The sequence below is a fragment of the Hyla sarda genome, chromosome 1 (genome assembly GCF_029499605.1).
Source record: "Hyla sarda isolate aHylSar1 chromosome 1, aHylSar1.hap1, whole genome shotgun sequence".
Classification (NCBI taxonomy): Eukaryota; Metazoa; Chordata; class Amphibia; order Anura; family Hylidae; genus Hyla; species Hyla sarda.
This window is the reverse complement of record NC_079189.1, coordinates 296,752,088-296,767,168: the sequence shown is the minus strand read 5'-3', so window position 1 is coordinate 296,767,168 and position 15,081 is coordinate 296,752,088. Positions and strand designations below refer to the sequence as shown.

General features: G+C 45.1%; 2 protein-coding genes across 4 annotated transcripts in view; one reads left to right on the top strand and one right to left on the bottom strand.

Annotated features, from left to right (window-relative positions):
* The window catches only part of HCN2 (hyperpolarization activated cyclic nucleotide gated potassium and sodium channel 2), a 77,037-nt gene extending 73,049 nt beyond the window's left edge, over positions 1-3,988 (top strand). For all 3 annotated transcript variants that reach the window (XM_056518011.1, XM_056518012.1, XM_056518013.1), the window contains exon 8: positions 1,415-3,988. In XM_056518011.1, coding sequence (XP_056373986.1) covers positions 1,415-2,310 — 896 coding nt within the window. In that variant the 3' untranslated portion in view covers positions 2,311-3,988. The remainder of the gene's footprint in view (positions 1-1,414) is intronic.
* A 1,503-nt stretch (positions 3,989-5,491) lies between these two features.
* The window catches only part of POLRMT (RNA polymerase mitochondrial), an 83,479-nt gene continuing 73,889 nt past the window's right edge, over positions 5,492-15,081 (bottom strand). Inside the window, exons 19-21 of the mRNA XM_056562741.1 lie at positions 8,233-8,318; positions 5,989-6,053; positions 5,492-5,802 (exon numbers count right to left, since the gene is read on the bottom strand). Coding sequence (XP_056418716.1) covers positions 5,753-5,802; positions 5,989-6,053; positions 8,233-8,318 — 201 coding nt within the window. The 3' untranslated portion in view covers positions 5,492-5,752. The remainder of the gene's footprint in view (positions 5,803-5,988; positions 6,054-8,232; positions 8,319-15,081) is intronic.

Below are 15,081 nucleotides of genomic sequence, written 5' to 3'. Positions count from 1 at the left end.
ATTGTAAAAAAAAAAATAGCACTTGTCTGAGTGGTGATCGGGACAACTGTCCTGGATCCTCACCAACTGCACCTCTCTCTCAAGGGGGCCCTTGGCCAGTGCCTGAGGGCCCATGTGTAGTGGCGGGCCCCTGTGCAGCTGAACATGCTGCACATGTGATTTGTCCGCCCCTGCCCCTATCCAAAGGATAAGATGTCTGATCTCCGGGCCGGCAGCAGTGCCGTCCGGAACACGGAAGCTTGGAGCTTCCGCTTTCGTGACATCATGCCACACCCCATACATTCATGTCTATAGGAGGTGGTGTGGTGGCTTATACACCTCCTCCCATAAACATGAATGGTGGGGGGCGTGGCAGCAGTGTTTGCCAGTCATCGGGCACAGATCGGAGTTTGCTCCATGCACCGAATGACAGGAGTGCCACAGCGGAGATCCCCAGTGGTGGGACCTCCACGATTAGACATCTTATCCCCCTATATAGCAGAAAATCGCAATTTCACCGCAACGGTCCTGATCAGCCCCACTGAGATGCCGGGAATGTTATCCCTGCATTTTAGACGCCGCAATCAACTTTGATCGCGTCATCTAAAGGTTTAATGCCGGGCATCGGCCCAAATGGCCATGTCTGGCATTAACTGTGTTCTGGCTGCCGATAGCAGTTGGGATCCACCGGGTATGAAGCGTGCTCAGCTTGTGAGCATGCTTCAAACACCGGTAAGGGGATGGGGGCGTACAGGTATACCCTCGGTCCTTAAAAATCAAAGACCAACGGCAAACTGGTGCACCCTTGGTCCTTAAGGGGATAATCATGCAGCAAATGTCCAGAATCACAACTCCAAATATTGTGGATAGGAGGTACAAAAGGAGCCTGGGGACTAGGTAAAATAGGCATAGTTGGATGAGTATAGATATGATTAACTATAAACATAGAAGTGAAAGGATTCCAGCACTCCTAACACATGACTTAGCTAATTTTATTTTTTTACTCCTGTGTCGTGTGTGTGTGTTTTAGGTTTTAAATAATGAAAAATGGTGTTTATAAGAAGCTCTGAGTGCTGCAGTCCTTCGGCTTCTATGATGTTTATAGTTAGGCATATTTGGAGTACAGATATGTGATTATTGTATGGATTTTACTATGTGACTGGCTCAGTTTTATAGGAAATTGTAGGAGAAGCTTCTACGCTTCCCCTCACATTGACGCCACATGTAAGTACTAACAATCTATATATGGTGCAGCAGAAAACATTCATTTTATATGAACCACAGATTACTACTGGGATTAACCGTTTATAGGAGACTTATAAGTGAGAATATTTTGAGTGTGAAAAGTGAATTGTAAATGTATTTTTTTTTTAATAAAAACTAAAAAATCATTGTAAAATTTTAATTGAGCAGAACCATCTGTGTTTCCCCACAGGGAAGAAGAATTCCATATTAATGCACAAGGTTCAGCATGACTTGAACTCGGGTGTTTTTAATAACCAAGAAAATGAAATTATTCAAGAGATTGTGAAATATGATCGGGAGATGGTGCATCAGGCTGAGCTCAACCAGCTGCATGGAGGGATGTATGCCACAGGCAATTCTCCTTCTCCACAACCCCAAGTCACATCTGCTATTGCAACCTTACAGCAAGCTGTGGCTATGAGTTTTTGTCCACCAATGGCTAGCCCATTAGTGGGGTCGCCCCGAATAATGAGACGGCTCCAATATGCCCAGGGAGGGCCTGGGGCCTTTTCAGTATCCCCAGCTCTTTTCCAACCACCCCTGCAGCTCTTACAACATCATCCACCTCCCCACCAAGGTCCACGTCGGCAGTCTGCGATCATGCCCAGTCCACCAAACCAATCACCAAGAGTGTCTCAGAACTTTGCCTACCCAGCTAAACAGCAAACAGGCTCCCAGCTGTCTCTCACCCATTCTGGGGCTTCTGCCTCTCCACATCGGCTCTCTGTACACAAGAGCACACATTCTCTGCATTCTGGTACACTTACACGTGAGTCTCGTCCACTTTCTGCTTCACAGCCCTCACTGCCTCAGGGAGCCTCACAGCTCCGCAGTCCACCAGCTCCCCCTCAGGCAACTGGCAGCTTAACCTCCTCTGCAGCCAAGGTGGGCTTGGGGCCACAGGCAGGCCCAAGGGTGCCTGCCCCTGCAAGACTTGCCCTCTCCCACCAATTGTCCTCGTCTGGTACAGTTGGTGGTGTCTCGGACTCTGCAGTGGGATCATCATCATTAGGAGGCAGGAAAGATTCTGTGGTTAGTGCCCCAGACACTGATCCAGTAAGAGGGAGGCTGTCTGCAAACTTGTGACCAAGTGAGAACACGTCATCTGTTTTGGGTGGTACTTGATGGCTCATAACTCTGAGAAGCTAAAATGTGCACTTGTAGCCAGTCACTCCTTGTCTTTTGCTAATTTCCTAATATTTTCACTGCTTCATGATAAGCTACATTTCAAGCAGTGGAGGTATTAATGTGTGAAAATGTCAGGGGAATTAGTAGTTAACTCAGTAAATGCCACCTCTGACAGCAGTCTACCACATAACTTCTCTGCTGTTTACAAGAGTAGGAAAATGTGGCACTGTTCCATTTAAGAGATCTGTGAAGAGCTCCGCATGAAATGGAAGAGTGCATAAATCTTCAATTAAATGGGACCGAGGCAGCCGGCCTGTCTGTCACTAGGGAAGAGGCTGTCGGATGCTAATGGTTTCTTTGGTTAACAAACAAAAAAAAAAATCTGTAAGTCAGGACTGATGGTTGTTGTCATCTGCTTGATCGATCCTCACTCTTTAGAACAAAAATGTAAAAGCTACAAGTTTGTTACTAGGTAAGCCCTAAACATACTAAGCCAATAGTTCTGTGCAAGCTGCAGGCAGTTTGTGTCAGCTATAGTCCACCTGGACTACCTTAATCCAGTGACAATGTCACATATGGATATCATATGAAGCACCTATATTTATATGATCATGCATAAGCAATTTAATTTATAATCATTCTAGTTTAAAGGGGAGACCTATTTATATGTGATATCACAGGTATGAATGCTGCTTTCTCCCTTTGAGTCAAACCACCAAAATGTTATAAACCAAGCCTAGGTATGGCAAGTCCTATTGTATGCATAGCAGCAATGCCATAGGTGGCTGGTATGATATTAGATGTATCCTTACAGCAATAATGCAGCCACTATCTACAGCTGAATGCCAACTATATTGGCTAATCCTTCCAATGGTTAACCAGTATGACTAATGAGGCTGTGTAAACACTTGATTTAATATAATAATAAAAAAGTATATAAAAAAAAAAAAAGAAAATGGCAAGCACTGATAGCCAGTAATGACACGCATGCTCTGTAATTGCAGCTGCTAGTTTACAACTTTCTCCTGGTTTATCTGTAATGCCAAGCAGCCCTTCACCTCTTCTGGGCACGCCGATGACCATGGATCTACCAGATCCCTTGCACCAAAGGACCTGTATGTGTTTGTCAACTATGTAAAGATGATTTTCTTTTTCTCCCACAATTTTGTTTTTATATCTCACTGCTGTTTGTCAATTCCATGGATTGTATTTTAGAAAGCCATATTATGTATATCACAGCTGTATATTAAGATATATACCTGTATAATCTGTACACTATACATCCTGTTATAAAACAGGAAAGGGGTTGAGTGTCTGTCTTATAGCTATAGATTTGTAGAAGCTACACATCAGGACTTTTCATTTGTTGTGAAGGAGGAATGCTGTTACAAAGCACATATAGGACTTATTCACATTTTGTGATTTATCTGTGGTTTGGCGCCTGGGAATGAACTGTGATTTTCCCCTGGTCGGAGACAGCCTATAGTCTCCTGGCCTCAGAACTGAAAAGTTGTATGATTAAAATACAATAGTTGGAAATTCCTGAAGACATTTGCTCAGAGCGCTTTCACACCACGTTTTCAGCCTACAGCTGCCAGATCCGGCTGGAGGGGGGGAAACCATGCGACCCCGTACCCCAGCCAGACCGGTGCTGAAATCCATTGGCTTTAATGAGCCCACCAGAGTCACTGTTTGACTCCAGTCGGCTCATTTTCGACCTGCATCCAGTTTTCTGACCGGACCTAAAACCGTAGTATACTACAGTTTTAGGTCCGGTCACAAGACCGGATAGGGGGCAGAAATTAGGCAACCGGAGTGAAATAGTGACTCTGGTGGGCTCATTAAAGCCAATGGATTTCAGCGCCGGTCTGGCTGGGTTATGGGATCGCATGTTTTTTTTTCCCCCCTCCAGCCGGATCTGGCAGCCGTAGGCTGAAAACGTGGTGTGAAAGTGCCCTTACTCCTATGGGACAAAGCTGTGCAAGTGTACCTGGCCAAAGGAAGTCTCAGAAACAAGATGGCAGTCCTTCTCAGCTTAATACTGTCTTATATTTTCCTCTTTCTCAGGTACACTGCAGTCCTTTGTTTTCCTTGATATTTAAAAATATCTGCGCCTATGCTACAGATCAACCATAATGTGGGAACAAGCCCTTACTCCTGGAGTTCTCCTTTAAAGAACCATCCTAGCAAGGGGCAGTCCCATCCAGGCGAATACTGTTTGTTTCAGTGATTTGATTTTATCCGGTAGTAAATGCATTCTGCCATCCGCTGGCTTGTGGCTTTAATTGTGACAGAATACGACAGGTACTACTAGAGCAGCTTGTGTCAACATTGCATAGACCTAAAACTCTTCCCACATTCCATTTGTCTCGAAATGTAAACATTTTTTTGGAAATGAAATAGCTTACCAAAAGTCATCCAGGGAAGTGACTTAGGTGTTTAAAATGGGACTGCCCCTATAAGGATTACACATGTAATGCAAGTTTATTCATTTAAGGAACGTTTCCCACTTCCCAGAAAGAAATATACATGTTTCTATTATTTGAAGAAGTAGGAGTTACCCCTCTTCTCCTTGGTGGCAGTGCCACCATGAGTGGCTGGCAATGTCATTGATGAATGTATTTTGGAGGTGGGTGGGGTCGATAAGAAGAGTGCAGGGTCTCCTGTCTCTGCAGAAGCTGCACTTTACTAAGCAAATGATTCCAGCTTCTCTGTGTGTGCAATAAACAGATATTTCTGAACTGGGTCTAGTATTACTGGTCAGCAAGGAGATAATCAGCAAAATGACATCAGTTATCTCCAGTGTTCCCATAGTGTCTGTACAGACCACTCATCCCTTTTAACTGCTGTTCTGAGCGGTCTTGACGCATCGCTAATGTGTTGCTGATAGATGAAGGTTACTCAGAGGACACTTGAAGGAAGGAATTCTGCAGCGGAGGAGAGTGTAAAGCAAGAGGTACAGATCAGTGCTCACACAGCAGGAGGCAGATTAACATGGATATATTGATTGGTTATTCCTTTGTTTTCCAACCAGGGTTCCTCCAGCTGTGACAAAACTACAACTCCCAGCATGCCCGGACAGCCGAAGGCTGTCCGGGCATGCTGGGAGTTGTAGTTTTGCTACAGCTGGAGGCACTTTGGTTGGAAAACACTGGGTTACTCTATATAGACAAACAACCTCGAAGCTTATAAAAACCCATTGACAATTTATTTATACACCAACTCCTCAGACCACAGTACGCAAGGCTCCCAAGTAAGCATATGGGGAATGAAGCTTCCACAGGAAGGGTACACAGACAGTAACTGCTGTGACAGACACAGCAACATCTATACAGAACCATATCAAGTAATGGTGCAGATCCTCAGCTGCACTCCATCCAGACTACAAGCAACAGTATGCTCAGCTGAAGAAATAGGTAGAATCCTTCACGTACTCCAGGTTAAATGTTCCTAGGGGGAAAAAAAAAAATATGCATTTTAATGCCTCTTGGTATTGTTTAGTATTAGACAAAACACTTTGGGCTCAACAGACACTACACAAGTTGCTGCAGGCGACTGCTCAACTTTTAGTGTGTCCTAGATATGAGGACTCCCCCCCCCTCTTTTTTTTATTTATATAAATCAACAATTACGTACCTGTTTCTGGAACGTCCTTGAAGAGATTCATCATTTTGAGGTTTTCAGTGTTGTTAGACTCTGCACTGGAAGCCATAAAATGAGATTAGTTACCAAACAGTGAAAACTTAAAAGGGGCACTTTTTTTTTTAAATCAACCGGTGCCAGAAAGTTAAACAGATTTGTAAATTACTTCTATTAAAAAATATTAATCCTTCCAGTACTTATCAGCTGCTGAATACTATAGAAGAAATAATTTTCTTTTTGGAACACAGAGCTGTCTGCTGATATCACGAGCACAGTGCTCTCTGCTGACATCTCTGTCCATTTTAGGAACTGTCCAGAGCAGCATATGTTTTCTATGGGGATTTTCTCCTACTCTGGACAGTTCTTAAAATGGACAGAGATGTCAGCAGAGAGCACTGTGGTCATGATGTCAGCAGAGAGCTCTGTGTTCCAAAAATAAAAACATTTCTTCTGTAGTATTCAGCAGCTAATAAGTACTGGAAGGATTAAGATTTTTTTAATAGAAGTAATTTACAAATCTGTTTAACTTTCTGGCACCAGTTGATTAAAAAAAAAATATGTTTTTCACCGGAGTACCCCTTTAAGACACACAGTGGAAATATACATTCTGTACTAGCAAAGAAATGTATCCTTTTTTGATGGAGTACTACACACAATAAAGGAAGGTTAAGCATCATAAAAGATTATAAAAGACAGTATGTTTTTTTGTTTAAATCAACTGGTGCCAGAAAGTTAAACAAAGAAGAAAAGCTGTCCAGCGAGGGAATAGTGCAAAAATCTTTATTATTAAAAGCCAGCAAACAGGATATGCGTTTCAGGTGTCCATCTGCACCCTTAGTCGTACGAGTAAGTGTGCAGATGGACACCATGTTCCTGACATGGACAGAGGTGTCAGCAGAGAGCACTGTGGTGAGACAGAAAGGAAATTAAAAAAGAAAAGAGCTTCTGTAGTATTCAGCAGCTGATAAGTACTGGAAGGATTAAAATTTTTATATAGAAGTAATTTACAAATCTGTTTAACTTTCTGGCACCAGTTGATTTGAAATTAATTTTTTCCATCAGAGTACCCCTTTAATGATGCATTTACATCACATTTTTTACATGTGGTTGCCGTATACAGTTTTCATTGTGAAAACTGTATGCAACCATATCAGAAAACATTAATTGACATCTCATACAGAACCGTACACAACTAGATGGATTCGGCCATGTACGGTTTTGATATTGTACATTTTTTTCCCCTGTGAGTCTACTATGGTTTTGGGCATGGGACTGTCCGGTTTTAGGATCTTTCTTAATGTTATAAAAACCGTATATGGTTTTTATAACATTGCACTCAATGCAAAACGAATTGAGCATTAAAATACATACAGTTGTGTCAATTTTTTGTCTCGTGTTTAGGGTTGATACGGCAACCGTATGCCATAAACGTGATGTGAATGTAGTCTAATCTGTATAGTCTGTAGGAGAGAAGGGAAGGGATGACAATACTGGAACCTTTAAGGCTGGGTTCACATCAGCGTTTGGAGCTCCGTTTGCTGATTCTGCTAAAATGATGGGGCTTTAGTGGACAAAAGAAACCCTGCATATCTAACGGAAACCCCGGCAGACCCCATTCAAACTGAATGGGACCTGTCAGGCTCTATTAAGGTAAGTTGTGACAACCTCCATCCCAGCCCCGGTATCAGCTGTTGTAATGGAGCTTGACAACGCTGATGTGAACATACCCTTAATATGTTAAAGGGTTTACATAAGTTTCAGGAGGCAAATCAAATTCCCTTGTTTATCACCAAACATCTCTTCGTGCAATAGTTGTGTGGCCATATTCATTAGATAGAAGTTTACTGATGGTTAAACAATCAACGGCAGCAACACAGACACAGCCATATAGGTTTCAGTCCATATTGCGTATTACTCTTAGGCTGGGTTTACACTGTGGAATTTCAGCTGGAAATCGTGCAGGCGATGCTAGAACAGCGCAGACTGCAGTGCCACCCCCAATGTGAACCCGGCCTAACAAGTTCAGGGACACCAGGCAGACAATCTTTGGAGGAATGTACTTTAAAGGAAAGACCATAAACAAAAGATCATTCATAGAACTATTGGATGAAAATGTCATACATAGTCAACATATTCATAGACAATGACAAAACGATCATTCATGAATCATTCATATAATTTCTCATAATGGATATGGGCACCATTCTAGTATGCCAACCTTCTTTTTTCAGTACTTACTTGTGACAGTATTTTTCTATCAAGAATTGTGAAAGATTCTGCAATATAGGCTGACTGTGCAGAGACACAAACTGTTCCCGGCAAACCTGTGGACAAGCACTATGGTTAGTTCTGATTCATCTGCTTTAAATCCTAGGGTGCTGGCACACAAAAGCGCTGCTCTCATACGCATTCAGCTGCAACCATGGTGACAGACTGCAGTGAATAAGCAATTCTCAAGTTCAAAAATACAACTAGTTAGTGCCACAGACTTACAATCCAGAAATGCATTTGAAAAAGCCGAATATGCAGCCCACTGCTTACCAAGGACAGCTTCAATGGACACCACTCCACATGCCTTATCCCGCTTGTCTCTACCTTGGCAAGGGAAAATCATAAAGCCATTTTGCTCTGTGCTCCTCTGTCTTATAATTGATCAATCCAAAGGAGTGATCTGCATATAGTTGTAATGTAGTACCTTCTGGCATGTGAGAGTAGTCTCCAGGACAGATGAACAGTCATGTGTGCTGCCTCAATTCTTTTGGTACTTCAGGAAGAATACAGTAAGCTACACTGGTTTATATTTTCTTACTTAGGATTTAATACTTCACAACTTATGTGTTGGGTTCACACGGTTTTGTCTCTGTTTCGCCATTTTCATTAAAGTACATTTCATTTTGCTGTATGCCAAAACGTAGTCAACAAGACTATTGTGTAACAAAAACACAGCATCCATTAACATATGGTTTTCCTGAAAAAGTGCACATATGAAACAAAAACATGGTGTGAACGCACCCTTACCTCCACATCTTAAGCATACGCCAACACTTCACCATATTTACCTTGTTGTAGATGTAGTACACACAAAATTATATCCCCCCTTTCCTTCTGCTGGTGTCTGTAAATGGACTTATTCCCTGCCCATAGCTGCTCAGCAGGCAGGCCTTAGTGGTATAATGTTAATTCTGCGTTAACCAGGGAGATGCCCCCTACTAAACAATGAGGTTAAATCTGCAGCTATACATACACATTTCCCCTTTTTACTAGACCAGTGCTTTCCAAACTGGGTGGCATGGCACATTAGTGTGGATGTGTCGCGGACCATCCCGCAGTAGTGGCAGCCACCGAAGGTCACTGTTATTAAGTGAGCATGGCCCGCTTGAAAAGGCACTTAAAATCGGCATTAGTGGCTGCCGGGATTGACTAGTGATGCCCCTGAGGTCACGCTAAGGAGACGTGCAGGAGGACTCTGCTCATCAGACCTGCTGGGATGTCGAGTCTCCACCTGGGCCTGCTACAGTGTGCCAGGAAACACAGGCCAGATGGGAATGACATGGCACAGTGGGGGATCAAGGGGAAGAATGAAGTGGCACAGAGGGTGATAAAGGGGGAAGAATTAAAAGGCACGGGGGGGGGGGGGGGGTTGGGATTGGTTGTTAAGCGAAATGGCAAGAGGGGGGAATTAAATGGCACGGGAATGGCACAATAAGGGGAAGGGAGGGGATCAAGGGAGGAAAAGAATGGCACAGGGGCTAATGAAATAACGGGGTGATGAAATGGGGGTAGCAGCAACATTTGTAATGCTGATACAAGATACTGGTATCACGTGCGTCATAGGACAAGCAATGTGATACATGAAATTGGCGGTATGGACAGGGATGTGCCACCATATGTATGTCTCAATAGGATGTCACTCTGGAAAGGGTGTAGCTTGAAAGCTCTGAACTAGACTGACTTCCAGGGACTTAAAGGGGTATTCCGGGCAAAAAACATTTTATCCCCTATCCATAGGATAGGGGATAAGATGTCTGATCGCGGGGGGCTCACCGCTGGGACCCCTGCAATCTCCTTGCAGCCTTGCATTCTATGCAGGAGCTGCGTCTCCAGTTTCAGAAACCTCCAGCCATCACACCGCCTGCCATAGACATGAATGTCCCCAGTCCCGGAAACCCAGAGGTTTCTGAAATTGGAGACGCAGCTTCCGCATAGAATGCAGGGAGATCGCGGGGGTCCCATTGGATAGGGCAGTGATGGCGAACCTATGGCACGCGTGCCACAGGTGGCACGCCGAGCACCCTCTGTGGGCACGCGGCCATAGTTCACCATGGATGTCTTTCAGGGCACACCGGATGGCCGGGCCGTCTGGGGAATGTTTAAAAATGCATTTATTTTTAATTTGTAGCTCTGGCCGCTCTATCCCCCCTTCCTCTGGGCCACTATTTCCCCCTTCCTCCGGGCCGCTCCTCCCCCCTTCCCCAGGGGCCGCTCCTCCCCCCTTCCCCCGGGCCGCTCCTCCCCCCTTCCCCGGCCGCACACACTGCTGCGCTAACTGCAGGCGCAGGGGCTGCCCCGCAGCTGCGTGCGTCTCCTCCCATTCCTGAGATGCTCCTGGCCGCAACTCCTGGCACCGAGTGTCCATTCCTCGGCATGAGGAAGAAGTGGGCGATTGTGCAAAGTGTGCAGCAGATGGGAGTGGACGCGCCCGGCCTCTGACCCCAACATGGCTCCCGCAGGTGAGAAAAGTGCCCAGACCGAGGACGGGAGGGGGGTGGGATGTATGTATGATGTGTGTAATATGTATGTATGGTGTGTATTATGTATGTATGATGTGTGTAATATGTATGTATGTATGGTGTGTGTGTATTTTGTATGTATGATGTGTGTATTATGTATGTATGGTGTGTATTATATGTATGTATGGTGTGTAGTATGTATGTATGGTGTGTATTATGTATGTATTATGGATGTATGATGTATTCTGTATGATGTGTATATTATGTATGTATGTATTATATATGTATGATGTTTGTATTTATGCATGTATGTATGTATATCCCCAAAAAAAGGCAAGAAGCGGCACTCCAGCATTAAAAGTGAAAAAATAGTGCTTTTTATTCACCCATCATAACAGCAACGTTTCAACCCTCTCAATGGGGTCTTTTTCAAGCATGAATGACCCCATTGAGAGGGTTGAAACGTTGCTGTTATGATGGGTGAATAATAAGCACTATTTTTTCACTTTTAAAGCTGGAGTGCCGCTTCATGCCTTTTTGTTTGGATACCTACAAGTTTGGAAGCCTGTGGTCTGGGCTTGGGCTCGCTGAGCACCCGCTGGTTGCCTTCATTGTGCCACTTCCACACCTGCTATTTGGACTATATTATATATACACACATATACATAAATAATACATACATATGCACACATCATACATAATACATCATACATCCATAATACATACATAATACACACCATACATACATAATACACACCATACATACATATTTCACACACCATACATATGTATGCATATAGTATGTATTTGTGCATTATGTATGTATGATGTGTTTTTGTATATATATATATATATATATATATATATATATATATATATATATATGTGTGTGTGTGTGTGTGTGTGTGTGTGTGTGTGTGTGTTATGCATGTATGATCTGTGTATGTATGTATGTATGACGTATGTATATATGTATTATGAATCAGAACAAAAGAAAAAAATAAAGTTTCCCCCAGCTCTTCCAAGGATAACGGTGCATGTAGTATTAAAACGTCAAACCTTTAATCTGTATACATTAAAAATAGAAAAAGGTGGACATCATAAAAGAAAAGTGAAACTCCAGTGCGTTTTGGGCTACATATAGCCATGATTAAGAGCTACATTTTGCTCAAAACGTGTTGGAGTTTCGCTTCTCTTTTATGATTGATGTCCACCTTTTTCTATTTTTAATGTATACAGATTAAAGGTTTGATGTTTTAATACTACAAGCACCTTGAAAGAGGCAACTTTCTTTTTTCCTTTGTTCTGATACACGGGACACGGCCCACTCTCTGCAGTCTGTGCTCTTCTACCAGCAAATATACTAAGAACTACTACAGCACCGACCCGGTAGCTGAAATAAAAAAAATTTTTATTTATTAAATGTACTAGCTGAGTACCCGGCGTTGCCCGGTTTTTCCTTCCTAATCCTTGTTGGGGAGGAAAATAAACAAAGGAGGAAGCTTTTGACTTCATATCCCAACCTCCTATCCAGTCCTCATATCTGGACCTCCTATCCCGTCCTCCTATCCTGTCCATCTATCCCGACCTCCTCTCCCGTCCTCCTATCCCGACCCGTAATACGTGCACCAGGTATTGAAATATCTCCAGCCGTACGGAAGTTATGTGGGAACATACATTTCCCATTGATTTGCATAGGACTTTAAACAAAAACCCAGACCCTCACAAATGGGGGTAGTTAAGGGTTAAATTAACTATCCTATATTTTAAGTGGACATATAAGTAACATGTGACCAAGTATTATCGAAATATCTCCAGCCGTTTGGAAGTTATGCAGTAACATATATTTCCCGTAGACTTGTATGGGACTTTAAACATAAACCCCGCGCCTGGAAAATGGGGGTGAGTAAGGGTTAAATTACCTATCCTATGTTTGTTGTTGACATATAAGTAACACGTGTGCCAAGTTTCATGTTAATATGTTCAGCCGTTTGGACGTGATGCTGGAACATACACACATACGTACACACGTTGAGTTTTACATATATATATTTTATGTATGTATTTTATATTATATATGTATCATGTACCCAATCCCCCACACAGCACCCATAGCACCCCTCAAACACACATAGCACCCCCCCACCACACACACACACAGCACCCCCCCCCACACACACAGCACCCTCACACACAGCACCCCCACACACACGCACACAGCACCTTTAGACACACAGCACCTCACACACACAGTACCCCCACACACAGCACCTCACACACACACGCAGCACCTTTAGACACAGCACCCCTCAAACACACACAGCACCTCACACACACACAAAGCACTCCCACACACACAAAGCACTCCCACACACAGCACCTTTAGACACACACAGCACCTCACACACAGCACCCCCACACACAGCACCTCACACACACACACACACACACAGCACCTCACACACACAGCACCCCCCCCCCACACACACACAGCACCTCACACACACAGCACCCCCCCCCCCCACACACACACACACAGCACCTCACACACACACAGCACCGCCCCCCCCCCACACACACACAGCACCTCACACACACAGCACGACAGACACACAGCACCTCACTCACACACACACACAGACAGCAGCCCCACACACAGCACCTCACACACACAGCACCCCTCAAACACACACACAGCACCTTTAGACACACAGAACCTCACACACACACACACAGCACCTCACACACACACAGCACCCCCACAGAACCTCACACACACAGCACCTCACACACACAGAACCTCACACACACAGCACCCCTCAAACACAGCACCCCTCAAACACACACACAGTACCCCCACACACAGCACCTTTAGACACACAGCACCCCTCAAACACCCACACACAGCACCCCTCAAACACACACACACACAGCACCTCACACACTCACACAGCACCTCACACACAGCACCCCTCAAACACACACACAGCACCCACACACACAGCACCTTTAGACACACAGCACCCCTCAAACACCCACACACAGCACCCCTCAAACACACATCACATCTCACACACAGCACCTCACACACAGCACCCCCCACACAGCACCTCACACACACACACAGCACCTCACACACACAGCACCCCCCCCACACACACACACACACACACACACAGCACCTCACACACACAGCACGACACACACACACACAGCACCTCACACACACAGCACCTCACACACACACACACACAGCACCTCACACACACACACACAGCACCTCACACACACACACACACAGCACCTCACACACACACACAGCACCTCACACACACAGCACGACACACACACACACACACACACAGCACCTCACACACACAGCACCTCACACACACACACACAGCACCTCACACACACACACACACAGCACCTCACACACACACACACACAGCACCTCACACACACACACACAGCACCTCACACACACACACACACAGCACCTCACACACACAGCACCTCACACACACACACACAGCACCTCACACACACACACACACAGCACCTCACACACACACACACACAGCACCTCACACACACACACAGCACCTCACACACACAGCACCCCCCCCCCACACACACACACAGCACCTCACACACACACACACACAGCACCTCACACACACACACAGCACCTCACACACACACACACACAGCACCTCACACACACACAGCACCTCACACACACACAGCACCTCACACACACACAGCACCTCACACACAGCACCCCTCAAACACAGCACCCCTCAAACACACACACAGCACACCCACACACAGCACCCCTCAAACACACACACACACACACACAGCACCTCACACACACAGCACCTCACACACACACAGCACCTCACACACTCACACAGCACCTCACACACAGCACCCCTCAAACACACACACAGCACCTCACACACACAGCACCTCACACACTCACACAGCACCTCACACACAGCACCCCTCAAACACACACACAGCACCCACACACACAGCACCTTTAGACACACAGCACCCCTCAAACACCCACACACAGCACCCCTCAAACACACATCACATCTCACACACAGCACCTCACACACAGCACCCCCCACACAGCACCTCACACACACACACACAGCACCTCACACACACAGCACCCCCCCCCCACACACACACACACAGCACCTCACACACACACACACACACACACACACAGCACGACACACACACACAGCACCTCACACACACAGCACCTCACACACACACACAGCACCTCACACACACACACACACAGCACCTCACACACACACACACAGCACCTCACACA